The sequence below is a fragment of the Copidosoma floridanum genome, unplaced genomic scaffold, assembly GCF_036245765.1.
Source record: "Copidosoma floridanum isolate Cflo_tuat_1 unplaced genomic scaffold, Cflo_Japanese_pri ptg000011l, whole genome shotgun sequence".
In the NCBI taxonomy this organism is placed as follows: domain Eukaryota; kingdom Metazoa; phylum Arthropoda; class Insecta; order Hymenoptera; family Encyrtidae; genus Copidosoma; species Copidosoma floridanum.
Genome location: NW_028321888.1, coordinates 13,259,910 through 13,271,889, shown reverse-complemented (window position 1 = coordinate 13,271,889; position 11,980 = coordinate 13,259,910). Strand labels below are relative to the sequence as shown.

Genomic DNA, 11,980 nt, shown 5'->3' with positions numbered 1-11,980 from the left:
TTTCAAAGAATCTTGAATAGTGCCTAATTTTTGTATTATGTAATCGATTTGATACTTTTTTTATAATTTTTTATGATTCTAGAGAAATTCTTTAAATAAAGATATTTGCTACGAGATATTTTTCTTTGGACTTTTTCAGATTTTGATGACATCTTGTAAAAAATTTTCAAGAATAATGCGAGTGTTATTCTAACCTGTAAGATATACCAAAAGAAAACTGGTACTCTAAAAAACGGCCACTTTATACAGTATGATAATAATTTCTGGTTTTTTATAAAAATATAAATCAGTTCAAATTTAAACAACTTATTTGCTAGTAAAAATTATATAATTCTTGTACATGTACACGTTAACTTGAAAGAAAATGTCTGACTTACTTCTGATTTGCTTATTGTAGGAACCAAAAATAAAAGTTCAATACATATTTAGACAATGTAAGAAACTCAATGTTTAATGTTATTAAACGTGTTTAAATTGAAATTGTATAACAATTTTTTTTAAACCATTTAATCATTGAGAAAATTCGAAATGTTTTGAAAATTTCAATAACACAGTAACTTGTGTACATGCAATTTTTTTTACCATCAAGTTCTTACTTAACTAAAAGTTTAATAAACATTAACAAGTTTAATAAACGTAACAAAGAATAATTTTCCTAAGTTTAATCAGCATAAGTCACACAACATGTATAGGTTTTTTACTACTTATTTTTAGCTTGTTGTTAGTATCAAATTTTGATTTTTTTGTATTTTGTTACGAGAGAAACGGCCTCGTATTTGTCAAAATACCATCACCTTAACGTCAAATATATAAAACTCAAACACACTCACAAATCGCTAGCCTGTGATTTCTGACCAAAAATACAAAAACGAGCGTTGGATCAATGAAATGATGTACGTATCGCCAGAACAGTGCCTGATTCAAAGGACAGACTATAGGAAATATAAGCTTGAAACAAAAACACTCGCAGGATACGTATTGATAATGGGAAATATATAATGAGCAGAGCTGCGTAGTAGAAGGTAGTAAAAGTGAATTGTCATATATATTGAACGCATCAGTACTGACACATGATATTGAAAGGGTTTGAGTATTTTTTCTTGGCTGGACAGCAGAGCTACTTTGTCGTATGCCAGAAAATACAGATGAGCTATCGGTATTTGAGGAAGTGGAAAGGGGAAGCTTAGGAAAAACCTTAAAAGCAATGAGGCTGCTATGTATTTATATGTCCTTAACCGCAGTTGCGAAGGAAACAGGTATATTAAAGGAGGATCCTGTGTATCTATGTACAGAATAAAGTCTTACTTTTGCATTTAGTACTGTTTTTTGGAATCACCTGCTCTTAGCATATTTGCTGAAGTTGTAAGGTTTGAGCTTCAAAAATGTATGCAATGATTACGTTATAATAAACAGATATGTAAGTATTCGAATTGACCACATATGTGCTTGACAGACACCAATTTTACAAATGGATAGGTGAAATCGTATATGGTATACATTGTAGTAAAGCGTATTACGAAGTAAATAAAAGTGATATGTCACACTATTATGTGACTTTTAAATTAATTTCTAATTAAGAAAAATTTCTGGTGTTTATAGATGTATTACTTATTTTGAATAATACATTAAACACAATATCAAAAAGCTTTGGCTTGAGGAAAAGGACTTTAAAAAAAAATTTTTGCTCATAAGTACCAAATAAAGTCTCTGTATAAATGAGAGCATAAATTTATTCACGATAAATAACTCTGATTTCTTTTTAATCTTTAAGAAGTGCATCTTTAAAATAACAATGTAGAAACAATATCGTAAAACTAATAATATATAAGAGAAGACAGTGACTTAAAGGATATTTGCAAATCTAAATGTCTTAGTTTCAATTATTGTTTTAAGACACTGTTACAATTTTTTTATCCAAGATGCTTGAAAATGTTCTTAATCTTCTCCTACACCACAGATATTCTTTTACGATTTTAACATGCTTCTAGTTGTTAGTCTACAATAACATGCAATTTTGAAATTGATATCATAACAATATAAAATCCAAAAGTGAAAAACAACAACTAAATTTGATTTTTCCTGATATATAGAAGTCTTAATTTTTCACTAATTAGAAGGTTTTTAAAGGATCAACCCTTGAATACGTATCTAATTTGAAAAAAAAAATTTTTACAAAAGAACTCTAAAATTGCGGTTGTTTGAATTATTCTTTATAAGGACGTCGAGTAAATACAAGATCGGCAGATCAGCCGTAACATAAATTTTAGAGTAGGCAGATCGACGTGGAGGTTCAGTTTGAGAGTCCCCAGCGAAGTAGGAGATCAAGGCGTGCATACACTTTGGTTCCACTCGTAAGCTCAGTTTGCTCGCGCCGGCGGAGACCAAGCAAGCAGCAGCTCCCTCTTCTTTGAGCAGAAAGAGGGGAAGGGAAGGGCATGGGCGCGCAAGACAAATCTTGCACAACCTGCCCGCCTCGTTTCGTGAACGATCTCAGTCTCCACCCGCCGTACCTGGGTCAGATTCGGCCACAGGGTCTTTGGAGGCGGCGTCGCCGGCACTAGGCGATCGGACGGGCAGTAGAGAGAGCTTGCTGATGGGACGAGTGTATTCACCAGTGGCGGTCTGGATGGTGGCGGCACGAACGAGCCTGTCGGGTCTGGAATAAACCGAGATGATGCGATCAAGCGGCCACGTGCCGCTAGACTGGAGAAGCGTGGCGTCCACCACGGCGACGACGTCATCAACCTGAAAATTACGACGTGGGACCTTCCACTTGTGTCGTTGTTGGAGCGTGTTCAAGTATTCGCGGCTCCAGCGGCTCCAGAACTGGTCTCGGATTCCCCGGACCAGCTTTCAGTGACTTAGGCGATCGAGCTTCTCGGGCGGGGTACTGGCCTCAAGCACAGAATTCAGCGGGCCACCGACGAGGAAGTGTCCAGGGGTGAGGATGTCCAGGTCATCTAAGCCTCTGGTGAATGCAGTGAGAGGGCGGCTATTGAGGACCGCCTCGATGCTGGCCAAAACAGGGAAAAACTCCTCGTAGGTGAGGTTGCGCGGTCCAAGGGCACGACGTAGATGATGTTTCATTGCTTTGACACTGGCCTCCCATAGTCCGCCGAAGTGGGGCGCCCGTTGAGGAATGAAGTGCCACGTGACGCCTTGTTCAGCCAGTCAGCCAGCAACACGCTCCCACTTTATTTCGGCATCCTGGAGAGCCTCGCGCATTTCACGGTCTGCGGCGCGGAAGCAGGTGGCGTTATCACTCCAGATCTCTAAGGGCTGACCGCGCCTGGCGCAGAATCTTGTGAGCGCTCCAATTAATGACTCGGTGAAGAGATCACCAACGGGCTCAAGGTGTGACGCCTTGGTGGTCATGCAGACGAAGATCGCGACGTAGCCCTTACTTGTGCGGATGCCTCGGCCCTTAGCAGACAAAATAATAAATGGGCCAGCGTAGTCAACTCCAGTGCGAGAGTAAGCTCGAGCAGGAGTAACCCGTGCGGCCGGAAGAGGTGCCATGTGTTAAGTGGCAGGCCACGCCTGCAGTCGGGCGCAGACCACGCATCCCTGGAGAATGCTTTTGATTCGCCGCCGCCCGCCAACAATCCAGGCCTTGCGAGCCACATAGGCGCTGGTGACTCTGACTCCTCCGTGAAGAGCACGAGCATGAGCCCACTGGATAATGAGCCGAGCGAGGCTGCATCGGCTGTCGAGGATTGGCGGATGCTGCTCATCGAAGGTGAGCGCAGAATGTTGGAGACGACCGCCAACTCGAAGGACGTCATCGAAGAAGATCGGGTCTAGACAACAGTGGATTTTTCGCAGGGACACGGCCGCCCTTTTGCAAGCTCGCAATCTCTAGCGCAAAGAATTGTCGCTGGCTGAGGCGGACGCAGGCGAGGTAGGCATCGCGCAGCTCAATCGTCGTCAGAAGGGTGAAAAGCGAGGGAGCGGGATCTCGACGTAACCGACGACGGATCCAGCGACGCAGTCGAGCAAGGAAGCGTAGGAGACGGCCAAGGTCTGAGAACTTCTCGAGCAGATTTGGCGTAGTGCATTGAACAGCACAACAAGATTGGAGGGCGCCGTCGGTGACTGGGTTGCAGGAGCTAGGCAACTTTGCGTTTTCGGCTGGCCACAAGTCAAGAGGGCCTGCGAGCCAAGAAGGGCCTTTCCACCAAGCACGCATTTTCTGAAGTGTAAACAGATCCGTGCCCCGGGACGCCACATCTGCTGGATTAGAGTCCGTCGGAACATATCTCCATACGTGGGAGGGCAGAAGCTCCTGGATGTGAGCCACGTAATTGTCGATCAATGAGTTGTTTGTCGGCTCCGATGATCGGAGCCAGTGAAGCACGATCTGGGAGTCGCTCCAGGCGTGACAGTGCTCAACGCTCACAGCATATTCCTCGGCAATCTTGCGTAGCAGCCTCGCTGCGAGCAGTGCCGCTTGTAGCTCCAATCGAGGGATCGTCATACGTGTTGGACTAGTGGCGTCTGGCTGCAAGCTTTTGATGGGGTTCAACTTGGTCCTGGACATCAAAATACTCACACAGACACCATCGGTTGGGTTCTCAGAGCGCGAGTACACGACAGCAGCCATCGCGCGCCAGATCGCATCTGCAAATGCGTGGAGTTGCAAACTAGTGGTGGGACTGCAGCTGATCCAGCGAGGAATGGCAATGCTAGGGACATTCTGCAGTTGAGTCAGAAATCCGCTCCAGCGTTGGGCCATGGCCGCAGGCGCGGGCTCATCCCATTCGAGTAGCGCTCGCTAGAGATCCTGGATGATCATTTAAGCAGTTAAGACAACGGGCGCGATCCATCTACAGGAATCGAAGAGTCGTGCTAGAGCGGCAAGCATCGCGCGCTTGGTCAGCCGTGGCTGTAGGGTAGGCGGCGTGAGGTGGAAGCAATCGTTAATCGGGTCCCAGCTGACGCCGAGTTCGCTAACAAGACCGTCTGCGCTGAGCTGTCGCCAGGTCGGCCATTAGTCAGGCATCTGGAGAGAGATCACGCAACAGCTCCGGATCGTTGGCCACCCACTTCCTCAGAGGGAAGCCCCCAGCTTGCAACAAGCCGATCAGCTGGTCGCGGCGAAGTCGAGCCGTCTCAACGTCGTCAGCGCCAGAGAGAATATCATCGACGTATCGATCTTGTTTAACGACAGGCACGGCCTCGGCCCAAGCATGGCCTTTATCCTCACACAACTGGGAAATCGTCCGTAGAGAGAGATAGGGAGCACTAGCTTCACCGTAGGTCACAGTGAGCAACTGATAGTGCTTCGGTGGGCTAGAGTCATTAGTGCTCCACAGGATACGCTGGAGGTCCACGTCACGCTTGTCGATCCAGATCTGCCGAAACATCATCTGGATGTCCGCGCAGAAAGCAATCCGATGCCTTCTCCAGATGAGCAAGACAGTCGGCAAGCAGGCTTGGAGCTTCGGTCCGGCGTGCAGGATATCGTTGAGGCTATAGCCAGTGGATGTCGGTCGCGATGCGTTGAATACGACGCGTAGTTTCTTCCGGTGATCGCCAGCTTTCCAGATGCCATGGTGCGGGATATAATGCACGAGGCCCGACGACTCGCGTAGCTCCACGTCGGTCAGTAACCGCATGTGCCCGCACCTAAGATATTCGTCCATAAAGCGTGCATATTCGATGGCCATCTCCGGGGCACCCCGCAATCTGCGCTGTAGCGAACGAAGGGATGCTCTAGCGCCGGTTAAGCTCTCTCCTAGTCGCTCAATTCCGTCGCGCTTGAGCGGGTGGTGGACGACATAGCGCCCGTCGGCAGCCCGATGATGATCGGCAAAGATGACCTCGCACTCGATGTCATCAGGAGATTGACGAATTACCCGTGGCACATCCTCCAATTCCCAAAACCGTTGCATCAGTACGATTAGCTGCTCGTGCCAAGGCGGAGCTGAGGTGTCATGTGTCGTCATGCAAGCAGCCGGCGAGGACGAGGTCGCTTGGCCCGGTGCGTGACCGGCGAGCATCCAGCCGGCAACGGTGAGCTGTCCAACGATATCTCCACGGAATAACTGCCCTGGCCGTAGTAGATGGAGGTACACGTCGGCTCCAAATAGGATATCGACGCCGCCCGGTATTCCAAAGGTCGGGTCTGAAAGATCTGGTAAATCGTTCCAGAGTTCGATGACGGCTGGTTGTAACGGTCCAAGGGGGTGCGGAGTCCCATTTGGGGCAAGCAGTGCGCAGTCAGCCGCAACGTCCGGGTTGAGTTCCGGGTTTGGAGCTGCAAACTTGCAATCGTTGGGGAGCGCATAAAGACAGCGCCTCCGACGCCAGAGATGCTCGTGACGGCTGGCTCGGGACTGCCGCCAAGCTTTCGAGCAAGTGCAGTGGACGTAATTGAAATCTCCAAACAAGCGTCGACGAGTGCTCTTGCTGTGACTGTCCGCCCCCCCGGGCCCATGAGCTGAACCTTGAGCGTGGGCAAGACGGCTAGTCACAACGGTGAAGCAGCTGCCGCGACGATCCCGTCCTTGGAGTCCGAGGTGAAGAGACACTGCTTTGCCTCAGCTGGTGCTGGGTCAGGCGCGGCCCTGCGCTTGCGACCGCCATCATGGATGAGGCTGTGATGCCGTGCCTTGCAATATTGGCATACGCCTTGGGAAGGGCAGCCAGTTGCCATGTGGCCCGGCTTCAGGCAGTTAAAGCTCAGCTTGTGCTGAGCGACGAAACCCCTTCGCCCAAGTGCGTCCAGTTCCAGGAAACGGCTGCAGTGACCTACGTAGTGCGGCGCGTGGCAAGCAGGGCAGTCATCGTTGACTGCGTGGGTGGCTAAAGATCGGTGGTTGCGGCTGAGTGGCATCGGCGTGGGAGGGTGACTGCCGGTCTAGCGTACAGGATCGTTTGTCGATCGGGGAGGGCGGGAGGCTTCCATTGAAGTCAGTGAGCGGCCGCGCCTCCACAGAAAGCTGGACAAAGTGGCGAAGGAGGCCGCTTCCCCTTGTGCAGAGCTGGCTGCCTCCAACTTCTCGAGCTCGTCTTCCCAGGCTCTCCGAGTCGAGGGGTCCATGGCGGTCGAGGCAAAAGAGACCATCCACACATCCCAATGTTCCACCGGCTGATTGAGCGCTCGCAGTTGATCACGGTGCTTTTCTAAGGCATCGAGCAAGCCCTGCAGACCAGCAGCGGACTCCTCGCGCAGAGGCTTGAGCGTTCGGAGTGCCATAACGTGGTCCTGCACAAGGAGGCGGCGATGCTCGAACCGCGAGACAAGAAGACTCCAGGCCGTGAAATAATTGAAGCCAACGAGCTGCAAGGTGTCCAGAACTGCTTTTGCCTCACCCTGCACGTTTGCCTTTAGGTAGTAAAGCCTCTCGACTTCGGTGAGCCGAGCATCCTGGTGAATGAGCGCCTGGAACAGGTCGCGGAAAGACTGCCAATCCTCGCGACGGCCAGAGAAGAGCGGGATATTGATGCTCGGCAGGCGAGGGCCCGAGTGCGGTCCAGGGAGCGGTCCGAGGAGTGGTGACTGGCCACCACCTCCTGGCATGGCCGGGAACAGCCGACTCCTAGCGTCATACAGGCACGCCTTAGCGTCGAGGTAGTATCCCTCTGCGGACCTGTACAGGGCTATCAAGGAGGCAACTTTGTCCACAGGTGCGCCCTGAATCAGATTCTTATGATTGGCTTGGAAGTCATTCCAATAATCAGCGAGTAGCTCGAACCTGGCGTCGACGAGACCCATGCTCCATACTTCGACGCTCTTGACGGATTGAGTGAATTCCGCGAGAACCTCTAGCAGGGCTTGCTGCGTTTCCAGCAACGAGGGCCAGCCTTCGTTATCCCTGTAAATTAGTAACGCGCTGAGCTCGACGCTTGTCTCTTAAACGGCGCCTTGCTACTTGTGGTGCAATCGTGCGTGCCAAATGAGTCTACGTAGAATATTGAGAAAAAGGGCGTGAGGAATCGCAAATGAATTTGTCGACCCGACCAGCCACGGGATTACGTGAACTAGTAAATCCCGCGGTTTAAACATGAAGCAGCCTGCAATCTGCAACCCAAAACCTCTCGACAGCCTCACTGACTGAGTAATCGCGGTCGCACGCGAGGTCCACGACGCGGACTGCACGGCAGTCGCGGTGGAGCGTCTCTCGCCTGTCGCATCTTGTTAAGGCTATCATAACCTCAAATCGCTCTACCACGTGGCACGGCTCTGCACGATTGCATCACTTGCAACAGAGGCCCAATGTCTCGATACGTTCTCGGACGTAGAGAATGTATTTTCGCATGATCGCATCTCACATCGTCCTACTTACATTGCTTTGCGTAGCACCGTGGTCCTGGCTATCCTGGGTTCGATGAGGTTCTGGCGGTTGTCTGTCCCAGTTACGCTATCCGGCTCGAAGGACCAATGTTTGAATTATTCTTTATAAGGACGTCGAGTAAATACAAGATCGGCAGATCAGCCGTAACATATATTTTAGAGTAGGCAGATCGACGTGGAGGTTCAGTTTGAGAGTCCCCAGCGAAGTAGGAGATCGAGGCGTGCATACACTTTGGTTCCACTCGTAAGCTCAGTTTGCTCGCGCCGGCGGAGACCAAGCGAGCAGCAGCTCCCCCTTCTTTGAGCAGCAAGAGGGTGAGGGGAGGGCATGGGCGCGCAAGACAAATCTTGCACAGCGGTTCTTAATATCTTAAAAAAATTTATTGTACAGAAGCTGTAAGAAGAAATAAAGAAGTTCAGCCGTTATTAATATTTATTAAATAATTCCAACAGGTGTGAAAATTTGCGGTAAAAGTTATAGATCCGAAAGCTGTTACTTATGTGATGAAAGCAAGTTAGGAATGGTAATACTTACCATCATTAAAAGGAACAAAAAAATTTTAAGGAAGAAAGTGATTAAGTATGATTGTATGGTAAATAGGATCTCCTACTATTTATGTGTCAATTGGTTCTTTTATCACTTTTTCTTTAACTAGTGCTTAACTTTGGCTCAATTATTTTGAGATACATTTTCTTGGATGATAATTATTGCACGTATTTGATCTTAATAAAAAAAATTCAACAAAAATATGTATTGATGAACAAAAAGACAGAGAACCTTAAAAAATTGTTGTGAATAATGATTCTGTGTGAGGAAATATTTTTTACATATAACATCAACCAACTTATAAGATGTTATCTTCCAGCAAACGATAAACTCATACTAAACCAAAACATAAAACGACACAAGCTTAATTAACATTCCTTTTTTTTTGTACAAATTGTGAAACTTTTAAATAAGAGTTTTTAGAATAGAGAGCTTTTAAAGAATTGTTAATAATAATAAACCTAAGGCCCAGATTTCTCTAACACAAAATTTATTATACATAGTAATAATTGAACGATGAGACAGTGTTTAATTTTACTATATAAATTATTAAGGAAGCAATTCCGTATTTTATGACATCCAGTAACATACATATTAGTACCTGCTGCACAAATTTAAAGTCAAATTGGTAAAATGCATGAAAAATTTGGGAATCACTGAACTTCCGAGATTTCGGCATTTTTTAAATATCTTTTTTATCGGAAAGCTTTAACATCAAGCATAGAAAGTGTACGGTCAAAAAAACAATAAAGACAACACCCTTGCGTTTATCACTCAAAAATCTTTACGGTTTTATTTATGTTAAAAAATTAAATTGTAACAGCTATTTTAGTACACTAAAATTTTCTCCATCGTAACGAATCACAAACTAAACGTATTCTTAAACGTTGAGTTGTAATCTACATTTTTGACACGTCTCCATGCTAAAAACCAATATGCCTTTACCACCACGAGAAAGGACAAAGTCCACATACAGTGTGAACACACCGAACACAAGACACTGAAGGTGGTGGATTCTGGGGCAGTCAGCTTAGCAAGGGACTGTATAGCTCAAGCATCGGATACAAGACTGGATCCAGGACAAGAGGAAGGTGAAAATCCCATAATGAAGCTTGAAAGTGCAAGTCTTAACTTGAAGGATATACTACAAAAGGTGAAAGGGACTAAAGGAGGTATGTTATTGGAATTAATGGAAGCAGTGATAAAAAGAGACGGACTACAGGAACCCGATAACCAGGAGCACGGACTTGACGATAGGATAAAAACAGGTACTAAGCTAGCGGATATACTCCAACGGGCACACGATTTAGTACAAACAAAGGAGGAATTCTCAAATTGGAAGGAATACGCATTGTTGGCAACGGAAATAGCACTAGGAGTGGCAGCCGGATCTTTTGGATTTTTAAAATGGGGGGGTCCAATAATACTTAAAGGTTTGAGAATTATTACAGGCGGACGGGAGAGGAACCGCGGAAACACCAACTCAGTACTACAAGACTTGTCAACCCAGAGGGCCATGGTTAATGCACGAGAGGTACAAGTGCTACTGGGCGAGCGGGTAGGATCAGAAGGCAGATTACTACCAGCTCAGTTAACAACCGATCCGCGATGATCATTGAGACTGACGATGTAATAAAAAAAGGTTATACATAAGATGTGTACAAAAAAAAATAATAAATAAATAAATAAATAAATAAAATACTAAGAATAATTAAATAAATAGTAAATATACAAAGAATATAATTATACAAAAATAATGTAAAGAGAGCAGCGCAAACAAGAACAATTATGTATACACAAATAATTCACAGACAACATAACACAAATATACTCGCACACACAAGCCAGTATGGCCATCGAGGACGATGACCGCGTGGCCTCGGACGTGTGACGTACAGTATCTAGAACCTTTGTAAGTTCGCGCCCAAGACTCACCTCTCACGGCGCATGAGCAGCGGATACAGAGTAGAGTATGATGATTACCTTTCGGCGGCGGGCCAGAGCGTTATCAGCTCTCCCGCTCTCGCTCTCTCTCCGATCAGCCTCCGAACCTAACGCCACGCACACGACTGCTCTCGCCTTGAGACTCTAATAAACGAACATAATATACTTTCTTCCACGTGTATTCAATCCCCTTACACCCCGAAACTCCACAATTCCTACGTAACACCAAGTTTAAAATATTTTTCCTTTGTAGCCGTTTTATTAAAAATTCTTCTTCGCTACACTAATGCTCGGGATGTATTTGGTCAAGTTGGATCTAGTAGTAACTAATTTAGTTTCATAGTTAGAAGCCCAGAATTTCATTGCAAACCATGAAATAAAATATATTTATAGATTCAAAATCGCGTATTTACATCAAAACTAAAAACAAGAACACACGCCCCCAAGAGAAGGTAAATATCTCGTCCAACCTGTAGCAACACTACCATCTTTCACTCGAGTACTGCAGAACCTCATGCTTTTCCACGATATACCTATCGAAAGCCAACCGCGAGATAGGACGGATGGAGAAAAAAGTGGAGAAGAGCCATGAATCCCGAGCGTTAACTGATGCTTTTTCGACGCTGCGCCTCAAACGAAGCGGCCTTTAATAAACATTCAGTTTTTGTAAGCACCCCCCATTACAACTTTACCCGCGGTATCTCGTATTAAATCATCCCTTGCCGACCCTCGCACACTCTCACTCTCTCTCCTTCTCTGCCGTTCTTACTTCACAGATACATGGACGGCAGGTGTATGTATGAGAGCAAACGATATCCGATGTATCCGTGGGTAGTCATATACGTAGGTACGTGTGTGCAGTACAAGACGCATCATTCGTGTTTACACCCATAAATATACATCCATCTCGGGTTATGGAAGCCTCGAAAAATCCAATTTCATTCCCGCCTTTATTTATGGAAAAGGCCGATACGAGGGATTCCCGAGATGCACTCGTGGCCCTTGTACACACGTATTTACAGTGTATAAAATATGCTCGATTCGCATTTCGCGCGTGATCGATCTCAATTCACGCCGGCTGCTTTAAAGGGGCGATTTTTCGCGTACCTCCCCCCTCGGTTGCCGTATTTGGCACCAGGTCTTTGACTTTATCATCGACGGTCTTTTCCCCCTTTCTCTTTCTGAGCTTC

The 11,980-nt window shown here is 46.5% G+C and overlaps 2 protein-coding genes across 2 annotated transcripts; both read right to left on the bottom strand.

Moving 5' to 3' along the window:
* Positions 1-3,781: 3,781 nt before the first annotated feature.
* LOC149375204 (uncharacterized) lies at positions 3,782-4,735 on the bottom strand. The gene has a single exon (XM_089589993.1). It carries the CDS (start codon positions 4,733-4,735, stop codon positions 3,782-3,784), a length of 954 nt encoding a protein of 317 aa, XP_089446119.1.
* A 259-nt stretch (positions 4,736-4,994) lies between these two features.
* On the bottom strand, positions 4,995-6,838 carry LOC149375203 (uncharacterized). The gene is made up of 2 exons (XM_089589992.1): positions 6,477-6,838; positions 4,995-6,417 (listed from the first exon to the last, which is right to left on the bottom strand). Exons 1-2 carry the CDS (start codon positions 6,836-6,838, stop codon positions 4,995-4,997), a joined length of 1,785 nt encoding a protein of 594 aa, XP_089446118.1.
* Between the last annotated feature and the right edge of the window lie 5,142 nt (positions 6,839-11,980).